This window comes from Cherax quadricarinatus, chromosome 66 (assembly GCF_038502225.1).
Source record: "Cherax quadricarinatus isolate ZL_2023a chromosome 66, ASM3850222v1, whole genome shotgun sequence".
Taxonomy (NCBI): Eukaryota; Metazoa; Arthropoda; class Malacostraca; order Decapoda; family Parastacidae; genus Cherax; species Cherax quadricarinatus.
The window spans coordinates 1772999-1798314 of record NC_091357.1 but is presented as its reverse complement, the minus strand read 5'-3'; the positions used below and the strand labels follow the sequence as shown (position 1 = coordinate 1798314).

At 42.8% G+C, this 25316-nt stretch overlaps 1 protein-coding gene across 2 annotated transcripts in view; it reads right to left on the bottom strand.

Moving 5' to 3' along the window:
• Positions 1–24942, bottom strand: part of pr (6-pyruvoyl tetrahydrobiopterin synthase purple) — a 49221-nt gene extending 24279 nt beyond the window's left edge. The window contains exons 1-4 of one of the 2 annotated variants that reach the window (XR_008409414.2): positions 24691–24942; positions 22295–22374; positions 12288–12426; positions 9219–9435 (exon numbers count right to left, since the gene is read on the bottom strand). Coding sequence is in view for 1 of the 2 variants with exons in the window: in XM_053799216.2 (XP_053655191.1) it covers positions 9285–9435; positions 12288–12426; positions 22295–22374; positions 24691–24770 (450 nt within the window). In the remaining variant the exon portion in view is untranslated. Of the gene's footprint in view, positions 1–8347; positions 9436–12287; positions 12427–22294; positions 22375–24690 lie in introns of those variants that run through there. The other variant, XM_053799216.2, reaches the window with a different exon arrangement.
• Between the last annotated feature and the right edge of the window lie 374 nt (positions 24943–25316).

Genomic DNA, 25316 nt, shown 5'->3' with positions numbered 1-25316 from the left:
GGCACCCCAAATTTACCTACTACTCCCTCCACATTATTATTATTATTATAATCAAAAAGAAGCGCTAAGCCACAAGGACTATACAGCGCTGCAGGGCAGGAAGGAAGCGAGGGCATCAGATGGCAAAAGGGAGATGGATGAGTAATAGGTTACAGATAACAGCGGGGCAGTGGATGGTGAAAGGGTAAAGGGCAGCAAGAGACTGAACTAGAAAGGGCTGAGGGGAGTGCGAAAAGTATCATCAGAGTTTGTGGAGTAAATCAGTCGTTGTTAAGAAGTCAATGAGAGAGTCAGGATTAAAGGAGGGTCCATCAGCAAGAAGGGAAGGTAAAGAGAGAGTAGTAGAACGAAGACGACATTGGAGGTAAATTCTGCGTGCTCGTTGATAGAGAGGGCAGTCTAACAGAATGTGGCTAATCGATACTGGAACTTGACACTGCTCACAGAGAGGAACAGGGTGCCTCTCCATGAGATACCCATGAGTAAGATGAGTGTGACCAATGCGAAGGCGGGAGAGAGTGGTCTCCCAACCTCGGCACTGATGACAAGAAGACGGCCAGTAACCTATGCTCGGTTTAATAGAATGAAGTTTGTTACCGAGCAGAGTTGACCAACGTTGTTGCCAACGGGTGCGAAGGTGGGTAGCTATTGCAGCAAAATAGTCCAGAAATGGAACACCTCGATAGGAAATTGGTAGGTCATGTACTGCTGACCACGCAGCAGTGTCTGCCTGTTCATTGCCCTGTACGTCGACATGACCAGGGACCCAACAAAAAACAATATCTTTATGTTTGGTAGAGATACGGCGTAGCCAAAGTTGGATACGGAGAACTAGGGGATGAGACGTATCAAATTTTCGTATAGCCTGTAGAGCACTAAGGGAGTCTGAGACTACTACAAATGATGACACAGGCATAGATGCGATACGAATAAGTGCTGCAAGAATGGCATACAGTTCAGCAGTAAAAATGCTAGCTGAAGATAGTAAATGTCCCCGCACGACGCTGTCCGGAAACACTGCTGCGAATCCGACGCCGTCTGAAGACTTAGAGCCATCTGTGTACACAGCGGTGGCATGAGAATGGGAGTGGAAGTGATCAAGAATAAGAGAGCGGGAAGTCACCGTAGGCAGTTGAGCTTTCGAGCAAGGGAGTGAGAAAGAACAGACCCGAACAGCTGGAACTTCCCAGGGGGGTAGGGAAAAGTGAGATGCTACATGAACATATAAAGGTGGTAACTGAAGGGAAGACAAGAGTGAATGTAGGCGAAGAGAAAAGGGACGGAGCAAACAGGGGCAGCGAACGAATAAAGAATGTCTACTAATATCGGTGACCATTCTATAAATGGAAGGATTGTGTAGATTGTGAGAGCGTACATAGTAGCGAAGGCAATGGGCATCACGGCGATCAGACAAGGATGGAACATTCGCGTCTGCATAGAGGCTCTCAACAGGGGAAGAGTGAAAAGCACCAAGGCACAAACGTAATCCTTGGTGATGGATAGAGTTAAGGCTAGAGATAGTAGCAGGAGAGGCCGCGGAATAAATCTGGTGGCCTGGTGGTTAACGCTCTCGCTTCACACACGTGAGGGCCTGGGTTCGATTCCCAGCCAGAGTAGAAACATTGGACGTGTTTCTTTCCACCTGTTGTCTATGTTCCCCATCAGTAAAATGGGTACCTGGGTGTTAGTCGACTGGTGTGGGTCGCATCCTGGGACACTGACCTAAGGAGGCCTGGTCACAGACCGGGCCGCGGGGGCGTTGACCCCCGGAACTCTCTCCAGATAAACTCCAGATCCAGAAACCATAATCGAGTTTCGATAAAACGAGGGCTGAATGTAGGCGAAGCAGAGTTCGACGATCAGCTCCCCAGGAAAGATGAGCAAGGGTTTTAAGAAGGTTTAGCCGGCTGTGACAAGTTGCCTTCAGAGAGGTTATGTGAGGTTTCCAGGATAACCGATGGTCAAAGAGAAGGCCTAGAAACCTGACTGTATCACGTTCGGGGATACGGGAGCCATAGAGATACAAAGGATGATCGGAGATAACAGAGCGTCTAGTGAAAGTAATTTGGTGAGTTTTGGTACTTGAAAATTTAAACCCATGCGTGGTGGCCCAAGTGGAAACACGGTCGACCGCATGCTGGAGAGAAACTGCAATAAGATGACAGTCAGCGCCTGCACAAGCAATAGCGAAGTCATCAACAGAGTGATGACCAAATATTGGGTGGAAGAACAGAGGCCAAATCATTTATAGAAAGGAGAAAAAGTGTTGTGCTTAGAACACATCCCTGAGGGACACCTTCAGCTTGGACGAAGTCCGGGGAAAGAACATTATTGACTCGAACACGGAAATATCTGTCAGTTAAAAAGTTCTTAAGGAAGGATGGTAGATTGCCTCGGAGGCCTAAGGAATGGGCCTGGGCCAAAATATTATACCTCCAAGTTGTGTCATATGCCTTCTCAAGGTCAAAAAATATGGCAATAACTGAGTGATTATTCGCAAAGGCATTACGAATATATGTATCCAAGCGTAGTAAGGGGTCTATGGTAGAACGACCCTTACGAAAGCCATATTGACTAGCGGAGAGACTGTTGTGTGTCTCTAAATACCACATTAAACGTCGATTTACGAGACGTTCCATCACTTTGCAAACTGCACTGGTAAGAGCGATGGGGCGATAGTGGGAGGCATCATGTCCTGTAGTACCCGGTTTGCGGAAAGGGAGAACAATGGCAGATTTCCACAGCTGGGGAAGAACTCCTTGCGCCCAAATAAGATTGAAGAGGTGTAAGAGGACTACAAGGGCTGACCGATGTAAATGTTGTAACATACGAATATGAATGTCGTCGGGCCCAGCTGCCGATGATCGGCAAGCTGAGAGCGTTGCCTCCAGTTCTTGAAGTGTAAAAGGCACATTATACTGTTCTTCTCTGAGAGAAGAAAAGTCCAAGGGCACTAACTCTCTGGCAGACTTTGAGGAAAGAAACGAGGGGCATAGATGGAGCCCTCGGGAAATACGGACCAGATGAGTGCCAAGTTCAATGGCAACGTCGAGAGGGTTTGCTACATCAACACCAGCGACCCGTAGAACAGGAGCTGGGTCAGGAGAGTATTTACCACTCAATTTCCTCACTTTTTTCCAGACTGCACTCATAGAAGAAGCAGAGGTGATGGTGGAAACATAGTCTCGCCAACATGTGCGTTTAGCTTCACGGATGACACGGCGAGCGATAGCACGCTTCTGCTTAAAATCAAGAAGTCTCTCAGCGGTTCTATTGCACCGGTACCTGCCCCATGCAGCACGTTTCAAACATACTGCACGAGCACAAGCGGGAGACCACCAAGGCACGCACTTCTGAGAATGCCTGCCTGAGGTTTGGGGTATAGAATGAGAAGCTGCGGTATAAACTGACGTCGAGAAGATGTGTAGGAGCTCATCAATGGAGGATGAAGAAGGAACCTCACTAAAAGCAGTGAGGTGTGAGTAAAGATCCCAATTTGCCCGATCAAATTGCCAGCGAGGGCTACGGAAAGGTGGTGAATAGGAAGGAGAAGTAAGAATGATCGGAAAATGATCGCTGTCATGTAAGTCTGGTAGAACAGACCAGGTGAAGTCTAGTGCAGTGGAGGAAGAGCAGACTGATAGATCGATGCTAGAGAGAGTATGAGTACGAGGATCAAAATGGGTGGGAGTACCCGTATTTAAAACATGGAGGGGGTGAGAGGCGAGAAAAGCCTCCAACTGAATGCCACGTGAGTCACAATGAGACCCCCCCCAGAGGAAATGGTGGGCATTAAAATCACCAAGTAACAGAAGTGGTGGTGGTAAGGATGAAACAAGAAAGGCAAAGTCTGGGATAGAAAATGCTCGAGAAGGAGAGAGATATAAAGAACATATTGTAAACCACTTATTCAAGTGGATACGGGCTGCAGTGTAATGCAGCGAGGTATGGACAAATAGTTGAGAGTACGGAATATCATTGCATAGAAGAAGGGCACTTTCATTAAAGGTCCCATCTGAGAAAGGATCCGAAGAATACAATAAATTATAGCCTGAGATAGGTTGGAAAACAGCCGAGTGTAATTTTGGTTCTTGTAAGCAAGCACCAACAGGGGAAAACCTGGAAAGCAACATCTGAAGCTCACCCCGATTACCCCTGAGGCCGCGGATATTCCACTGTAAATAGGCCATGATTGGCGATGAAGAAAATATCAGGAATCTGTAGGTAAAGGCACCTACGGACTAGAGGGGTTAGAAATGTCAACGTGTGGTGGCATTGGAAGATGTTCAAGTAGCGAAGGAATGGAGCGTTGCGAAGAATGGGGTTGTGAAGATGGAGGAGAGGGAAGAGAAGGAACAGGAAGTGAATCAGTGTCCATTGAAGGTTTAGTCTCTGCAATATATTCTGAAATGGCTTCAAGTGTTTCTGAATTTAAAGATGTATGGGAGACCATATTGGAGATAGAAGGAGGAGGGTGAGTAAAGATTGGGACAGTAATGGACTGTACCAAAGTAGAGGGGGAGGGAAGAGTGTAAGGGACTGGAGATGAAGTGTGGGGGGGGACAGAAGAGGCAGAAACCTGGGAGGTGGCAGAAGAGGGAGAAACTTGGGAGGGGACGGGGGTGGAAGGCATAGTACGAGGAGGAGGGTGAATCTCCACACTTGTAATAGAGCCAGAGAGAGGGGAAGAACTAGGTACAGAGACTGGAAAGGTAAAGTGTGGAGGTGGAAGAAGGGAAGGAAGGGGCAAAGAAGATTTGAGCAATGTGGATTTTTTGGACTTCTGAGTAGAGGGGCGATTGGTATTAGGTGTCGTACGAGGTCTTGTCGATACTGGGGCTTGTGAGGAAGGATGCGAAGATGTGAGAACAGACCGAGTTGTAGTCGGGACGTCAGAGCCAAGGACAGCAAAAGGATTAGATGCCGTAGTGGCTATGGGAGGGGTAACAACAGAGGAGGCTGCAGAAGATGGGACCCCAGAAGTGGGGGGATGTTTGGAAACACGAGAATAAGAAACACGGGGTAGTCTCCCTTGGAGGCGGAGATGAGTAACTGCCATAGCATAAGGGAGACCTTCTGCCTCTTTGTGGCAACGGATTTCACGTTCATTTAAGTAGACCTGGCAACGGCGGGAGTACGAAGGGTGAGCTTCATTACAATTAAGGCAAGATGGAGGTTGACTGCAAGATGTATTAGAATGGTCGTCGGCACCACAGACTGGGCATTCGGCCATAGATCTGCAATATTTCGCTGGGTGACCAAAACGCCAGCAATTTCTACATTGTTGCGGAGTAGGTATCACCTTTCGAACTTGTAACCGATGTCCCGCGACATATACAGAGGACGGGAGTTCTCGGCTGTCAAAAGTTAAACGAGCCACATTGCAAGGGTAACGTCTCCGCCCCCGGGCAGGAAGGACGTAAGTGTCTACTTTGAGGATTGGGAGATCCTGGAGTTCCAGCTGTTCAAAAATGTCATTGCCACATGACTGGAAATTCTGTTGGACTATGGTATGGGGTAGAATGACAGTACCACTACAAGAATTGAGAGAAAGATGTTTTTCAATAGTGATAGGAGTAGTATCGATATTCGAAAGGAGAGAAAGATCATGAGCTTGGGTAGCATTCTGGACAGTGACGATGCGTGTACCGCTCTTGAGAGCGTGAAATGAATTATCTCTGCCAACATGATGCAGGAGCGCTTTGCCAATACAATGGTCAGAAAGGTAGGCAGAAGAAGGTGGTCTTAAAATAAAGAATTTAGTCCATTATGTGGTCCGAAACTGAGTGTGGAGAGGGAGTGCTTGACGTGTCGGTCTTTTCCGAGTAGAATGGGAAGGTAACGAAGGAGCATCATCAGGAGATTGACGTTGGCGTTTAGGAGTAGGACCGGAGTTGGTCCGGCGTGAAATGGGCGGGCGATTCGAAAATTGCCGTACCGTAGAGGGAGAAGCCGGAAGCATAGTCAAAGGAAAGTGGAGTTCAGACAAATCGAAGGAGTCAGTTGAAGCCCCGGTACCTGAAGTGGGTGAGGAAACAGCACCAGCAAGAGGTACAGGGGCATCAGGAGTGTCCGAAGAGTGGTCTAAATACAAGGCAGGGTCAGAATGGGGTGCGGTATCAAGAAGGGGCCCGGGGGTAGTGGTTTCATGGACTAGGGCTGCCATGGTTAGGTTACTCCTTTGCTTTTTGTTTTTAAGAAAAAAAAAAACAAAGAAAATAAAAATAAGAAAAAGAATAAAAAATGGGGGGAGCGGGGAGGAATAGTTCCCAGGAGGAATGAAATCTCCCTCCGCGCCCAAGAGGACCTCAACACCGCTAGTAGCGCAGATGCAGCATGGAACCCGTGCCATACCCTACCCTTCATGCCAGTAAACCAGCAATCCGGGATAGCAACCTCACATCTGCTGAGCTACCTCGGTGGACAAAAGAGAGGGCGGCCGGATATCCGCCACAAAGCATACCTCCTTCGGCCACCACCCCCGGAATGCGAAAGGTGGCTTCCAGAGATACACTCGTCGCCCAAAAGACACCCAAAGCTACTCCGGGATACCGGTGAGGGATCGGGACATCCCCAGGCAATCCAGATTCCACGGCAAACTACGCCACCGCCAAGAACCTCAACAGAATGGGATGGACCCCGGTGTCCTTTCCCCTACCGAGGAACTAGCGCACCTGTGGGAGAAATCCCAAAGGCCAAAAAGAGGAAGGGCAAAAGGGAGGGGTGAGGAGGAGGAGGAGGAATGGAAAAAGGGGAGGATGGGGAGGATGGGATAGGGGAGGGGAGAATGGGGGGTAATTAGGTTCGGTCTGAGGAAGAAGACCGACAGGGCTAATTCCTCAGACCAAGAGCCTCTTCACCACGCCAAGGAGCCCCCCTTGAAGAAGTACTCCCTCCACAACATTTTTGTCCACTTTAGCATTGAAATCCCTAACCATCATTACTCTCACACTTGGTTCAGAACTCCCCACGCATTCACTCAACATTTCCCAAAATCTCTCTCTCCTCCACACTTCTCTCTTTTCCAGGTGCATATACGCTTACTATAACCCACTTTTCACATCCAACCTTATATATATATGATGTTATGGTTTTATTTCATGTTAAGTAAATCAATACGTTTCATGTTATAATGTTTATCAATGAAATGGAATAGAACACTCTAAGATTATATTCGCACTAAGTGAAGCCCATATACGCTGATGTGAAGATTTTTGTTTCATCGCGCCACTACTTTCTCGCCATTGGTTAAGCCATATAAGCTCCTTTTGTCTTCATATTACACTGATAAAGCTTGTAGTGCAAGCGATACCTCTTTCAAATAAAAATGTCTATGTTGTACATGTATCTGATAAGTGAAATACTAAGCCTAACTGTAAACACAGTCAGATGTGATCTTTATCAAATACTGTCACACAGAAATCACTAACTTTAGCGTCTCAAACACCGACTAGAATGAATTTAATTAACCAGGATACTGTGGTGAGGACTACCCAGCCACGTCCGTTCACCTTCAGCAAGTAACTTTGTAATTATTTTATGCACTCTTTCTCTTAACCTACCCTACACAACATATGCTTTGTATTATAATTGAAGTCACTAATTTTGAAACATTTTTAAAACTTTCTAAGTGTGCATACTTATATTACTACAAATGGTTAACACAACTGGCAAGGTGTCTCGTAGGTCGATCGTTAGCGCTCTCAGCTCTCACACTGTGGTCCCGAGTTCGAATTTCCGGTACGGCTGGAAAACATTAGAGATATGTTTCCTTAAGACACCTGGTGTCCTGTTCACCCTTCAGTAAAATGGGTACTTGGGTGTTAGTCGACTGGTGTGGGTCGCATCCTGGGAGAAAACTGATCTAATTTGCCCGAAATGCTCTGCATAACAAGGGACTTTCTATATAATATGTCATTGATGTCATCTAGACCTGTATACCTTGTAGCTCCTGGCCCCGCCTCTTTACTGGTCACTACTGGGGTCACTCTTCCTGCTCCATGCGCTTTATCATACCTCCTCTTAAAGCTATGTATGGATCCTACCTCCGCTACATCGCTTCCCAAACTATTCCACTTCCTGACAACTCTGAAGAAGAAATACTTCCTAATGTCCTTGTTGTTATTATTATTATAATCAAAAAGAAGCGCCAAGCCACAAGGGCTATAGAGCCTAATGTCCCTGTGATTCATCCGAGTCTTCAACTTCGAACTGTGACCCCTTGTTACCGTGTCCCATCTCTGGAACCTTGTCGATTCCTCCTACAATATGTCGTTATCATATTCCCACTATCTCTTCCGTCTGTGTGTGGGTGTGTGTGTTTATAAGGATACAGAGACTAAAGAACTTCATTGAAAAGTTGTATTTAAAATACAGCAAACACGTTGCTGCATGCTGCTCAAATAAAAAGAAAAGTCCTTTACTTATATTAAACATCAATGATAACTCTAGCTATATGATCATATTTTATATTCTTTTATTACACAATTGTGCTGCAATAAGTAATTCTCTTTAGCACTGAAAATTATTTACATAAGCAAACGAACTTTAGAATTTAACGCGAGTGTCTTGTTATTTGTTGGAACAAGTCACAAGAAATCCACTCGAGAAGAAAGGTTCTTCCTGGACCAAGTGAGCAGAATGACTGAATTGGGAGGAAAGAGAAGGAAGTCGACGTCGTTATTCTGTGTGTTGATGTTACTGTTATGTTGATACTAATGATTATAATAATACTATTAGTTTTAGAAATAATGGAATATGTAATGGTAGGAGTAGAAATAAGAGTAAAAGAATTAAAGGAAAAGAATGGAGATGAACTAGAAGAAACAGTAGAGGAATTAGATTAAATAGAAATAGTATTAGAAATCATTATAATAAAAAAAAGAAGCGCTAAACCAGAAGGGTTATACAGCACAGTATTAGAAAAAATATGCAACAGTTGGGTATATTTATTTCAAGGACGTTCTATCCACTAGGAACTTTATAAAGTTAATACTGTTAAAGTCATAGGTGGGCAGAAAGTCTGGAATAAAAACAGTGCACGAGATTAATAATTGGCAAAAAAGGCACAATACCGTGACTGGAACGATACACAAATAACCCGCACATAAAAGAGAGAAGCTTACGACGAAGTCAATGGTCCAAGTCGGACCGAAACGTCGTCGTAAGCTTCTCTCTTTTATGTGCGGGTTATTTGTGTATTAATAATTGGAACTGACCTAATTATTTCTGTAAAATAATTTCAAATAGCATTCACAAAATCACTTAAACATTCTCCTGAGTGTTTATTCATATTCTCCCCTGAAGACTACGATGTTTTTCTCAGTCTCGTGGATTTTGATTTCATACAAAGTCACATGTTGAGGCAAATGGTCCTTAATTCCATTAAATATTACCACAGCTACATTTTCCGTTGTGCTCACCAAACTGGAATCCCTAAAAAAAAAACAAGAGGCAGTAAAAAAAAGTAAAGTATTCTTGATTATTGTATATACTGTGTTACACTGTATATCAGGGGTTATAACTTTTTTCGTCGTGGTCTGGTTAGTCCTGGTCAAATTATAGTGATCATGGGGGGAGAGCTAAACCCATAGGATTGCACAGCGCCTGTGTTGGGGGGGGGGGGGATAGAAGGCATTCAGGCTCAATTCAGGGAACTGGAGCACAGATCCAATTCCCTAGATCAAGAGCCCCTCACCAGCGTCAAGGAACCTCCCTAGAGGGGCGTCCTGGTCAAAGCGATACAGTAGTTACGAGGCTCGCGCACATATCTTTATTTACTACAAGTACACGTACAAGGTACACAGGTCTAGCTGACATCAATGACATATTACTATATAGAAAGCCACTTATTATGCAGAGCATTTCGGGCAAATTAGGTCAATTTTGTCCCAGGATGCGACCCACACCAGTCGACTAACACCCAGGTACCCATTTTAAACTGATGGGTGAACAGGGACAGGGACAGCAGGTGGCTTATGGAAACACGTACCTAATGCTTTCCAGCCGTACCGGAGTAGATTCGAACCCTGGACTTCAGTGTGTGAACCGAGTGCGCTAGCGATAGAGCTTCTTGTACTTTTAAAACAGACTGAAGAAGGTTCATATTATAAGGGTTTATTAATGAAGGCTTTCCCAAAATCACTTTAGTATTTTATATTTAAATAAACACGTACGTGTAATTCAGCCTGCAATCTAGCGCAAAAATGGTGGTAACTAATTGAATCGACGAGTGAAAAGTAAAACGAACATTTATGAATGCTGTTGGTAGAAGTACCGACAATACATAAATACAGTCGACCCCCGGTTAACGAACTATTTTCATTCCAGTAGTATGTTCAGGTGCCAGTACTGACCGAATTTTTTCCCATAAGGAATATTGTTAAGTAGATTAGTCCATTTCAGACCCCCAAACATACACATACAAACGCACTTACATAAATACACTTACATAATTGGTCGCATTTGGAGGTGATCGTTAAGCGGGGGTCCACTGTATAGTTGTTTAAGAACCAAGCCTAGAGAGACTGGTCCCAAATCTGCACACACAAATCACTCCCTACGTAAGCAAAAGACTGGGCAGATGGTGCAACAATAAGTGTCCGGGGCCCAAGACTGTTCAACAGCCTCCCACCAGGCATAAGGGGAATTACTAAGACCCCTGGTTGTCTTCAAGAGGGAGCTGGACAGATACCTCAAGTCAGTGCAGAATCGGCCGGGCTGTGTTTCATATGTTAGACTACGTGCTACCAACAGTAACAGCTTGGCTGACAGTGCCCTGATCCATAGGGACACCTGGTCAAAGACTGGGCCGCAGGGGCGCTGACCCTTGGAGTACCCTCCAGGTAGATGACATCCAACAATGGATACACTTTAGAAACTAATCGTGGTTTGTAGTACAATAATTGACAACTACTGCTCTCTGAATCATAGTTAATCCTGCATTAATTTAAGTTCCAAATCTCTAATATATTCCAAACTATGTACGAGTTACTCTGGTTTTCACTATTTTACTCACACCTGTTCTATCTAACAGTTCCTTTCATCGTTGTTTCTGTCATTCTCAATTTCACTGTATTTCCCAAGTGTTTTTAAAAACTTGCATTTGTGATAACAGTGGTGCTAATGCTAACCACACTGTGGTGTGTGAAAATATACCGAGCTGGATAAATCTTAAAGCCAGTTGGCCAAGTGGTTAACGTACTCGCCTGCGAGTTTTAAGACTCTTGCCATGGAATCAAACCCCACCCGTTTCCTGGTATTCAAATGGTATTCTTCGTATGTAAACTTGTGTAGGCATTACATACATCCTTATACAAATCCACGTTTCGAAAGAATTTCCGACTGTGCTCTTCTTCGGTGTTCAGTTTCAGAACTCGAACTCTGACAGTTCAATATCGTGAATACATTCATTCGCTTCCAAACTATACCACGGGTGGGGTTTAAACTCGAGGTGCGAGTCTCAAAACTCCAGACCATCGCGTTAGCCACTGGGCCAGCTAACTTCAATAAAATTCATCCAACTTTGTATATTTCTATACCATAGGAAGGTTAGCATAGGCACCACCGTGACCACAAATGCAAGAGGTAGGGTTTGTTTGCAATAGTGTCAGCACGATTTCGTGAGTTATTCGTTTCATTCGACAGTGAGCTATTCTTGTGTAACTACCTTCCATTGTGGGATGAACCATTCCACGATGACAATATACCACTTCCCAACAGGCAGAGGTGCTGACAGTGTGGCTGCCAAGCAGCGAATACATTACACTACTTCTGCTAAGTCACTAAACATGATACTAATAGTTCTAAATCTTTGAACATGACACTAGTAAGGGTTAAACTCCCAGCTTAGCAATAGTGTGAATTACTCTCAACATGCTCTCTCATTGATTAATCTCTGCACATGACACTAGTGCAACGAGTTCTTTCAATATGACAATATCACGAAAGAAATAAAGGTCTGACAATTGGTTAACAGAAAACAAGTCAAGGAGAGGTAACTTAAAGTCCCCCTCCAAAAAAAAAAAAAAAAAAAAATTAGAAAGAATGTACATCCCACCGCTCTACTTCTAAGAACACTACTGAAATTGCCTTACTGACAAACAAAATTTGCACAAAATTAAGATTAATTCATTTTGTTGACAGAGCAAGTGCATTTTAAATGAGGAATTACATCTATAGTTATTTATACAAATGTAAATATTGCCAAGACATCTACAATATCTTTATATTCGTTAATATCCTAAATGGAGCCAAAATGTTTCCTTTGTACATATTGATTAGAGTACCTGAAGGCTGGAACATCATGGTCGAGATGCTTGTGGTCCATCACATCCATTACAACCTTGTTGATGATAGTCTTCAGGTCAGTAACATTCATGACCATCCCTGTTACAGCGTCTATGGCGCCACGAACTGTCACCTCCACTGTAATAACAGATTAATCATTACAAGTCAACGATGGCTCCAAACACCTTGAAAAGGAAGAGGCTGTTACGATGAACACATTCTGGTTAATTAGTGAAAAAACAGTAATGACATAGGTGACAAACAGAAAACTTAGAACATACCAGGTAAATAAAATATATCAAAGGAAGAAAGAGAAGTTGGAGATTATATGGTAACTTCCAGAAAGCTGAAAGAAAACTAGTTATGAAATTCTTCTGGAGGGAAAATAATCACTGAAACTAAAAGAAAGAATTATCCAGGATTTTTTTTTATAAAATGGCTGCGTAAATGTAGACAAAATATAGACATGAGCCAAGGTATAAATTATTAGAAACCTGACAACGGAATTTTTATTTAAGGTTTTTATTCAAGGGAATCTATTTAGTGCGAGATACAAACAGTAAAAACTGATGAAGACTTGCTTCTAATTTTTAATAAAAAGTTGCAAAAACATTAATTTCCCTTAAAAAAAAAGAAATCTGTGTTAGTAATACAGTGCAATGATGAATTTTGTTTTAATGGAAGAGAATAGTAATTTTTTTTTATATTTTATTTAAAACAGTACAACCTGAAATAAAAAAAAAAGAATATGGAATCAGTTCTTCCACAAAATTTCATAATTCCTTTGGTAGAATACATTGGGAAGTCTGTGTATGTACACAAATTGTTCCACCCCCCCCCGTGTTATTATATCCCTATCCTAAGTTATATAATGGAACACTAGATTTCACATTTATCTACAAAATTCATACCATATACATTATTATACTTATGCAAAGAACCCTAGACCTACCATATGCATTAGTGACTCACTTTTCAGGTTATGTTTTCAGTACCACTCGGTACAACTGCACTCCTGCCTGCTTAAGCGAAAAACCCCTTGTCGTCCTATAATTCGTGCGCAATACGCGCCTCACAATGATGTCACTGATATATTATACATATACTTAAGTATGCATACACATAAGATTAATAGTGTATGTACTCATTTACCTTTATATCCAACTCATCTCCATTCACAACTCATGCTGATAACTAAGCTTTCAATCTAAGCTTTGATTGTGTAACATCCAGACAGTTCTGCGCTCACTCTAACTACCCCATGGGGTTTAAGTGTGCTCCGTCTTATATCGTCCATCCACAATTGGCACTCGTTACATATGGAAATTAGAAACCACTTGAGAAAACATTACCTACAATACACTAATATGAAACTACAAATACATCTTCTAAACATTTACCTTAGCAGGTACTACACTTGCATATATGATAAGCTACTGTCACTCAGACATTTGGGATATACAAATCCAATGATGCACTTTGTAAGGATTATATGGCTAATACACCGTATCCTGTCACCCATTTCCTGGGTCTGATCATACCTGCCCTCACACACAAGTGTAATACTTGCGCATACATGAAAGTATATTCCCATTTAACAATTCACGTATTACTTACACTCACACACCTGCATATGATGTCAATGTTTGTATTCATCATTAACCCTATTATACCAGGGTATAACACATTAACTTAATACAATGATGATTTGTGAGCCTTGAACTATTCTTCACCCCTCACACTTTTCCTTCATACCATCCTATATTCATACTGACTTCACATTTACTTACCCAATCACCACCACACACCACTGGGAGGGAGGCGAGCCCATTGTATCCCATTAACCTACAGATTCCATAAGTCACGCAGTTGAAATTCCCGGTAACTCTCCGTAAACTCCGTGTTCCATCCCCTTCCATATATGTACTTCCTTATTGCGACATTTAATTCTATAAAAAGTAGCTGCTAACACTTTAATCCTTTCACTCCCACCTACTTCTCTCATTGCCCATGAAGTGTGCACAAAATCAGTCACTATGTATGCCACCGTATTTTTAACCTGCGTACCCACCCCATTAATGTCCAAACTTAACACTCTCAACACCTGCAACCCCCCCCCCCCCGCTCCCATAAAACGAATAACCCGCCGTAACCATTCCCTGACCCTCCCTATGCTTTCACAAAAATACACTACATGAAAAATGGATTCCAAATCACAACACGCTCGACATTCCCCTCCTTCCCTGAGCTTGCGATTGTATAAGACAGTCTCTGACGGCAAAAACCCCTTGTAAAAATCTATACATTACCTCGCGTACCCCCGGCATGATGCGCAACTTCCGGAGACGTTCCCATATGTCGCACCAGGCATACATCGGGTATGCTCCTTCCACGGCCGCTACCTCCAACCACCCCCCCAACTCTCTCGATGACACGCAGCTTAATTCTATTTGGATTTCTCGCCACCATCAAAATTCGCAGCATCGCCTCCCCTACTCTTAATTCCTTCACAGTCCACCACCGCTTTATGTCCTCATACACTTTCTCAATCCTTCTCCCATTTTCCCCACCCTCTCGTAGAAAACTCCGTTTCACATAAATACTCATAATTCTTCGTTCCAGCGGTATGAGTCCCAGCCCACCATGGCCAATCGGCAGAGTGATTACCCCTCTGCTGAACCATTCACAGCCTGATCCCCAAATAAAACGAAATACCCCACGCAACAATTTCGTAACCTCTCGACTCAATAATGGATACATTGCCACCACATGCCATGTTTTACTATATAAAAGCACGTTTGTCACGATTACCCGTTGGTGCAATGCGAGATGTGCAGACCTCAAACTTCCAATTCGTTTTAATACACTATCTACAACCCGCACTGAGTTCACCTCACTCGGTGCCATCATTGGCTCACGAGCATACACAATCCCACATATTTTAAGTTGGTCGACCACATCCCATCTACCCCTCATACTCCCATTCATTTGATCCCAATTTCCGACCGCCATGAGCTTAGTCTTCTTAGCATTAATTCTCATTCCAGTTGCTTCACCAAAAATATTTACGATTCTCTCCACCTGCAATAAATCAACATCATCTCCTACCAAGACTGTAGTATCATCAACATAACCCACAATACCCATCCACCCATCTCTCTCATAACCCCCCAACCCCCCCCCCAAAAAACTAGCCCGCACCGCCCTATAGAAAGAATCCTGAAAACACGCAAACAATAATTGTGATATGGGACAGCCTTGCCTTAAGCCCCTGCCCATCTGAACCGGAACACCTAACCGACCATTGACCTGTACATGCGTAATCGCCCCCTTATATAAGGTCTGAGCCCAAGTGATGATTTCATCCCCAAAACCCTGCCAACGCATGAACTGCCATAATGCACTTCTTTCAACGCTATCATATGCAGTGTCCCAACCTAAAGCGAAGATCCCCCCCCCCCTCCCACCAACTGTCTCGTTTCTATGAATCCTCGAATCATCCCATGCCCATCGAACATGGACCTGCCTGGTATCCCATATTGTCCCCTATCTATAACTTTTTCTAGTACCTTTTTCAGTCTATTCCCCAGTAACCTCGCAAACAACTTATAAGCGAAATGGCCCTCTAGTCCATAATCGTTGATGGATTCCCTTTTGGCAACAAAACCACCACTGCCGTCTGTTGCAATTCTCCCATAACCCCGTCAGTCTTTAAGATGTTAAATAAACGAACTAGAAACCCCTTTATCACATCCCAATTCATCACATCAATACCAGGAGCTTTACCTAAGCTCGCCCCTGCCAGAGCCTGCCATATCTCACACTCTGTAATAGGCCCTTCCAATGCTTCTCTATCTTGCGTACTAAGCCGACACTGCATATTGTTACCGAATTCCTGTATTGCCATATTGCTTATCCCAACGCTAGACATGTAATACCTAAACCAAGCATCTATATACCCGCTCATGCCCTCCGTCGTCACCAACACTTGACCTTCAAGATAACCTTCTCTCCCTTTATGCACTGTTAACCCCCATCATCTCCGTGGCTGCCCTCCTCTGCTGCTGGCCCCTTAACGCACACGCCGAAGGCCGATCCCCGTAGAGAACCTCCTCCAAACCTCCAGCCACACGTGCACCATCAAATTGATCATTATGCAAACCCTTTATACGTTGCTTTAAATCCTCTATTTCATCCACAGGGTATCTCGCACCATCACCTACATAACAATGGCATAACTGTTCTTCAAAATACCCCTGAAGCCCATACAACAGTCGATTACTTTCCCGCACAATAATCCTGAATACGTTTCTTAGCCACCACATCCCACCACCTAACCAATTCACCATCTCCAGGAGCCCCCGCTATCAAACCCTCCCAAAAAGACTCAAAAGATTTTCTATTCTCCTCCCATTTTAACAATTTAACATTCAATTTCCAATAACTACGACCCCTCTTAGGTAAACCTTCCCACCCTGCGTCCTCGAGAACCCCTCTATGATCAGAAAACACCACATCTATGATACGCACACTATTAACTATGATGTTGCGCGGCACGTATACCCTATCAAGTTGTGCTGCATATCCTCGAAGTACAAAAATATGCTCAACCTCTCCCCCCCACCACATCCATTAATCCCACCCCTGACATTAAATCTCCCAATACCCCTGAAAAGTACCCACTTCCCCGAGGCCCTACATCCTTACGCCGGATCACACAATTCCAATCCCCGCCTACAATAGCTACTTCAGGGAGTGACCTCAAATAATAAATTAACACCATACACACACACAAATGCCACCTTCACCCGTCTCCATAGTCCTTCTACCCTTATTATCCTCCCTTCCCCCCCTTCACTACGTCTCACAACAAACGGGCTAGTCTCCTTGATCATGATGGCTACGCCACCTTTCAACCGAATTGCATTCTCTATGTACACGTTATATCCATCCATCTGCAATTCACTACCACATTTATGATTGTGTTCCTGTACGAACACAACGTCCACATTATTACGCACCAATAAATCACGTAACCATGCACGCTTTTGTACAGTTCGCAAACCATTAATATTTATTGTGAGGCACTTAAAATCGACAATGGGGGTTTTCCTTTCGACACAATGTTTTTCACTAGATTTTTTGTTTCCAGTTTTCCCTTCCCCCCCTTTTGAAGCACTCCTGATCAACCCCTGAGCTTTGGGTGCACAGGACCCTCTCTGTGCCACATCCGCCCATGACTTCTTCCCTGATCTTTGGGCTGGCGTTAACACATCATCCGAATCTGAAAGTGTAACAGAGCGCTTTCGCGTTACACCTTCCACCTGCATTTCGTCGTCCGCAGTACAATCTTGGTGGATTTTCACCTCCACCGTTTGTTTCAGCAAGGCATCAGTGGCGACCACTTCCAGCTGCACGTCGTGGTCCACGCCCGCAGTGGCAGCCTGTCCCAAGTCTAGGGATGATGCCTTCACAGAACTCATGCTGTCCTCCATAAACAATTCGTCTAACACAGAGACAATGGATTTCTCCACATCAATGGCCTGCTCTTCTCGCGAGGCCGATCCCACCTCTGGGTCCGCCTCCAAAGGAGGCGACACCTCTGGGAGTGTAGCACACACCTTGTCCATGGACCTCTCAACCTCTTCGCTCCAAGTCAATCCTGAGGGTTGCACAGGCGCTTCAGGCACATCTTGCCTTACACCTTCCTCCCCTAGATCCCTGCTCTGTTGTACAACCCTGGCACCTCGTCTTCTTTCACACTGCACCGCCAAATGATCGTATGCTTCACACAACCTACAAGTGCGGCGTTGCCCTGCATAAGTCACAAATACCTGAGTCCTGAAGTCTTGCAGGATCACATATGAAGGGATTGGATGTCTTAATGTCATTTTTACCTAAAAAATTCCCTCAGGTATTCCTTCATATGGGCCATTAGACCACCTACCTGCTGTAGCCATGTGTATGGTGCGGTAATTACCCAGGGCAGCACGTATGTCAGTCACATCAGCCTCAAAGGGTACGTTTCTTACTTTTACCCATGTATAATGGCGGGATACATCGTGTAGCCTCACAGACACTGCCTGGTTAACCACTAGATTAACCTCCTGATACTTGTCAACGACCGTCTCGTAAACTTGAGTCAAGCAAAACTTTACGAAGATTCTTGTCACACCATTCATCGCTACACTGCACAAATCCTCGTTGGCGATACCATAGGTGTCTCGGATTATCGCTGGCAATAATATCGCCGTTGATGGTCCAAGTACTGCCCCACGAGTTAATTCCAAACACACAGTGTTGACGTGGCATCTGCCTGCCTGCGCCATGTTGAGAAAATGGAACTGCCACCGAACAGCTATAGAGGGCAGCAGTGTATAACACATCCTCTCTCCTCAATGGCTGAGAGATGAATAAATAGTAATTGGGGTTAATGGGTGTTGCAACCCCTGAATGGGTTACAATGATTATTATGTATATATATAATGTATATTATCTTTTCATATAATTTTATATTGCTTATATTTGCGATAATAGCTAAATCGTAAATATATTGCTTTATATTCTTATTTGACTTATGTTGTTAGGATGTACATAATATGTGCTCAGTTCAAGTCTTGATTGTCAAATTACTGTAATTATCGCTTGTCGCTCGTTATACTGCTGGCTTCTGAGCTGTGCTGCCCACAGAGCTATCACGTGATCGAGGGGGGGGTGTCCTCACCTCTCGTGAAGTATTCAGTCTGCTCGAGACTTGCTTGGTGGTTGGACAGATTGTCTGTCTCATTATTCTTGTTAGTTCTGTAGAACTCTGTTCACAGAACATTGTATAGACTTAGTGATTTTCGACGTTGTACTGAGGTTGTGTGTCACAGACACTCTGAGCATCTCAGGTCCTTAGCTATAGCTTCTGACCTAATTTTGTACTGGTTTCTGTGTTGTTAGGTAAGACACATATGCAACAGTTAGGTATCTTTATTATGAAACGTTTCGCCTACACAGTAGGCTTCTTCAGTCAAGTACAGAAAAGTTGATAGAAGCACAAGATACTTGAAGACGATGTAATCAGTCCATCACCCTTAAAGTTTTGAGGTGGTCAGTCCCTCAGTCTGGAGAAGAGCATTGTTCCATAGTATGAAACAATATGTTTCATACTATGGAACAATGCTCTTCTCCAGACTGAGGGACTGACCACCTCAAAACTTTAAGGGTGATGGACTGATTACATCGTCTTCAAGTATCTTCTGCTTCTATCAACTTTTCTGTACTTGACTGAAGAAGCCTACTGTGTAGGCGAAACGTTTCATAATAAAGATACCTAACTGTTGCATATGTGTCTTACCTAACAACCTGTCGGTATTTTATACCATTTTAATGTTCAATGGTTTCTGTGTATTGTCACAGTCGGGTTTTTCCTATGCTGAACTTAGATTCAGTAGTATGGGAGTTTTGTAACTTTTGTGGAGGATCTGCTGATGGTCCCTACTTAGTGTCGTTATATTATCTCCTTGATCCTGATTGTGTCGCAGTCGCTTGTTATATGGCTATTGGGCTTAGCATTCTTTTCATTGTTCAAGCAGACTGTTCTGGTTGCCAGTCGGTCAAGAAGTTAGTTTATTTGAGGACTTTGTCAGTCACTTGTTTAAGTTTAGTCGAGTCTTGAGACATAGCAAACTACTTAAGAGCACTTACACACATACACACTTACTTGTACATATTTGTAATATCTTATTAAATGTTAATGTACCAGACGGTACTTAAGAATTATAAATGTGATATGTGCTTTCAGCACAATAATATTGAACTCGAGAGATTGATATTATTTTCATTACTGTGATTGATTTAATTTACTTTGATAATTTACCTCTAGACTTAATAAATTTATTAAATTTTAATTTCTCTAGTTAATAGCCTACCAGTTGTAATCCTGAAGCACTATTGAATAATACTGAATTTTAATGGATAATTGGACAAGGATACTGACTACTTGTTACGAAAACCCAGTAACAGGCTGGATGCTAGAAGAGAAGGGCAGTCCTTTCTAGTATTCACTGGAGATCTCTAAGCTTTTAGAATCGCGTTTTTTGTAACAATGGGGGTGTAAAAATGACATGTGCAATAAATGAATATTTTAGTTATGGTAGGAGACTGCAGTGAAGGTGCAAGAATCACCACAAGGGCAGCCGAGTGAGCACCTCAGGTTGTTAAAGATGTAGCTGGTAAGTTCTTTGTGCTCTGGTAAGACAGAACAGTCTGTTAATATAGTATGAAATGATAGTTACCTGGCAGTTCTAACAGACTGCTGCCATACTTGTCTCCAATTCCTGTTTAATTTGAAATCATGCAGTAAAGATTAAAGTTGCTCAGGAACTCAGCAGCAGTTTTAATGGCAGACAAGTTGCTTTTACCCACATCGATGCTGTTGCTACTGGTTCTGTAGTCAGTGTACTGGGGAAAGGTTCGAAGTGGGATCCACGGTGGGATATTGTCAGATCGTGTGGGACAGAGAGAACGGGTGAGTGAGTGTTCAACAAAACTAATAATGAAGGAGGAAAAACTGGTTGCAGTGTTAAGTAAACCGAGAAGTATTTTTTTTTTATCCTTTGTAAATATTGGCTAACTAGTAAATATCCTTGAAAAGCAGCCAGCGACGCTAACTCATTAGTATACACCGACGTTACTGCAGTTTCAGAGAGCCTATAGCGGGTTCATCCGGAGTTTAAGGAAATCCGACACTTACGAAACTTTAGTACCCCTAAGGACTTTCTAGAAACTGCTTTACTGGCAGCTAAAAGAAAACTTATAGGACTGAACCTGGGATAACCTCAGATTAAGAAAGTGCTTTTTCCACTATTCAATGAGAATTTAATATACAAATAGTTTAAGAATTCATGGACAGTTCAAAGCATTTTGATAAAGAATTCCCCTCAACACTATCGGCTGTATTTACTGGATTAGTTGTAATAGCTACAACTTATGTGGTACAGATTAGTAAACCTCTAGATGTTAGGTTAACACAACGCTTATTTAATGCGAACAGCTGAAGAATGTAATGCTATATTTAACCACACTAGGGTGTGCAATAACCCTGCAAAATAGTTGGAAGCCAGAGACCTGGTTCCTTGTTCCTCTTGGCTGGAAAGAAATGTTAGAAGCGGCAATTAAATAGCAAAGGTTCACTTCATAATAACTTCGGATTGTTCAAACTTTACTTTTAAAAACTGATATTATATATAACCCTAAGAAGAGTATCTATCAAAAGACTTTGGGCTGTCTTCAATATCTTAGGTCAACACTAACAAAGATGTACTTAGTGTCTAATTTCATGCCCCTCCCCCCTCCTTTGTACTTTACCAACGTCTGCTAAAGAGTTAGGCTTGGGTTAACCTCACTGTTTGATAGATACAATAGATAAACTAGTTATGTCTAACTCTTGTTCAAGCGAGTCAGACCTAGATTAATTACTTTTAATAAGATGGTTGGAAATTTCCTATAGCAGTTAGAATAGGAAAAAAAAAAAAGATTTTAAAGTCATGGGATAACATTAAGTCTATTGGCATATTTGTGATAATTAACACGTTACTAACGTTATGGTCAATAGGTCATTAGTATATAATCATTGTTTATGGACTAGGCTGTGTTTCTACCCTTTTAACATACAGCTTGCATTATCTAGCATCTGGAATTTGGTTTAGCGCTTACCTCCGTTATTCTGGATACAGAAATTACCCTAAACGAGTTTGCCTGAACTTTCTACTCATTTCTGCAACACTGCAGTGTTGATTGCAACACGAAAGGCCTGGTGGTATCATTCGACTCCCCCTGCGGTTATTGTGGGCCTTATCGCTTGAGATTGTATGAATAATAATGAACATTCATGTACAATTATGGATTTTATCTTTTGTATAACAAAATTTAGCCTTATCACAAGAGATATTCTAGTTATACGTAACGAAAGTATCACGCAGTGTTTATACTGGAAAAAGTAAGGCGATGGTGGACTAACCTTTGTAGTTGTGTCCATGACCATTGGGGTTGTTGCACTTGCCATAGATCCTCTGGTTCTCATCGTCCTCAAGTTGCTTACTGTTGGTAGATTTTTATATACTATGTAATACAAATATGAAAATAGCTTTACTAAGTAAGCATGTGAAGTAATTATGTTTCAGTGTGACAAAATGAGTGTACTGAACACCAAGAGATTCACCTTAAAAATTACGGCATGTACCTGTGTACCTTAAGTTATAATCATGGAAATAAATGGTATCAAATACACCCACTGTGTGGGTGAAACGTTGTCAATAAAGGATCACATTATACTGCATATGTGTTTATATTTCCAAGTTATAATCATGTTTGGTGAAAAAATTTTGATGCCTTCCTATGCTACTCGTATTACACAAGTTAACCGTGTTGAGTGGTTGGCTACTGCGGTCCAACCAGTTTAAACCCAAGGACAGAGACAGAGACAGACAGACAGAGACACAGATCTCTCTATGCAGTAGTGATCACGGAACAGACAATAGTGTGTAGCAGTATTTAGTAGACTGACAACACTAGTGCCGACACTTGCATTAAAAGTGCTGCCAACACTGACTAGAACAATACCAGCAACGGAATGCCGAGAATTTACTGCTGACAGTCAAGCCGCAGAAAACAATTCGATGTTTAATGAGGTCAAATTTCATTTACTCCGTTATAGAAAAAACTAAGGAAATAAAATGAAAATCGGAGTGCAAAACTAATTAACAAGTCAATAAAACAATAAGCTAACGTGAAGGACTTTTGAGTGATGTCAGGGGTTTTCACTTTATCCTTAAAGTCAGTCACAAACGTGAAAATGATAGGAGGGATAATGAGAACTTTCATAATAAGGGATGTTAAGCTAAGGATGGCCCTTGTTAACTTACGTTCACAAAAGGACAGAATATTGCTGTACAGTATTTATGGCAGAGAAAATTGCACTCTGGAACAAAGGCGAAAGATAATTCACTTATACCACCAAACCCTGGATGGATTGTTCACAAATTTGTACCCAGAAAATAACTCCCAGTGAATGCACAAAGCTCGGAATAAATATAAAAACAAACACACACACACACACACACACACACACACACACACACACACACACACACACTACTGCGGGGAATAGACAAGGTGGACAGACACAGGATGTTGCAGAGAATGGACACAGAAACAAGGGGTCACTCTTGGAAGTTGAGGACTCAGAGGAATCACAGGGATGTTAGGAAGTATTTCTTCAGTCATAGAGTGGTCAGGAAGTGGAACAGTCTGGCGAGTGATGTAGTGGAAACAGGAACCATACATAGCATTAAGACGAGGTATGATAAAGCTCATGGAACAGGGAGAGAGAAAGAGGACCTAGTAGCGTTCAGTGAAGAGGCGAGGCCAAGAGCAGTCTCTCGACCCCTGCAACTACAATTAGGCAAGCACACAACATAATCGCAGACAGGCGATCTTAGTACAATACAAGTCACATGCAATGTAATGTTTCAAGAGCAGTAACAAGTAGATTAGGAGGAAGTATTCTCAGAGGTAATGTAGCGTGTTGACGCCGGCGTGTTTCTCCTCAGAAATGATAATTTGCCGTCCAACTATCCACACATCCTGTCCACTTAAAATCCCCCACACATGGGGCAGGGTTGGAGGAGGGGACCCCCGCGGTTTACATAACGTTGCAGAATGTAATATGATAAAATAATCAATTTCCATCCCACCTCTGAATTACTAATATATATACAAGTCCCGTGCTAGGGGACTTAATAGGAAGGACTCGGAAGCATAATTTTTATTTTACTCTTCATCAGCGGCACCATCTAACACAAACTGACTTTCCCGACGCTGCCCGCAGCTTTCATAGTGAATCCATCCTCAGCTCCTTCATAGCCATATAGGATATGAACTCTAAGTTCATATCCTATATTGTAAATGAATAAGCATAAATAGGGACGGAAGGATTGAACTGTGGGCCTGGTACAGGCAGGGCCAGCCGAGGTAATTATCACGACATATCTACATCATCTAATGCACTGTTTATGTATTTCGACTCGAGAAGACTTCTAAGCAGGACAAAAGTCTCGTCAGTATTGTTGCTAATCAGTAATAAGTAAGTAAGTAAGTAAGTAAGTTTATTCAGGTATACACAAATACAGTTACATAGAATTATCATACATAGCAGCATATGTGTAGAGAACCTAGGATAACCCAAAAAAGTCAGACAGAGTGACTTATTTCCATTGTTTTTCTCACTCTGAGAATCTGGAAAGCACTACAGGCTCACCACATGTCAGATCCCTCACTTGTCTTGTCTATGGAGCCCGAGACAAGCAATAAAGATCTCTACATGCATCACATATATTCACACTACGTATGTCTTACCTGTGGAGCCTGTGGCAAGCGCTGAAGGTCTCCACACGTGTTACATAAGCAACAGGTCTTCTCTCAGTGGACAAAGCCATGGAGAATTTCTAGCGAGGCCTTCCAGTAGCTTTGATACGACAGCGTCCCACCTGCCACAGACAATGGTTTGCAGTTACTTTTACAGGAATATCCACGTCAGGACAAGCATATACACCCAGCCATCACCCTCTATCGTAACACCGGCTTGACTGGTCTGAGCGGCAGGGTTCTCTGAGTGGAATCGATGGCGGTGGACGTGTTGTCGGGAGTCACTATTAAGCTTAATTAAGCTGATAGTGGCGATAGTGCTTAATGTTTGATATATATTGTAAAGTAACTAATTTTATGCCAGATGTGTATTATTTAATATCCTTAGGAGTCATTAGACAAACCGTCTTATCGTGTAATGGTGGTGAAAATGTACTCATTGTGGTGTGTGGCAACTGACGTCTGTGGGAAGAACGTAAATTCTTTCCCACAGAATGAGGTGAAACTTTCTGAAACAGTAACCTGAAAACTGACAAAGACGCGGTAACACTAAACTTTTTTACTGAAATTAACTTAATGTAAATCACGATTGGGGTTGATTTTAGCGTAATTCCGAA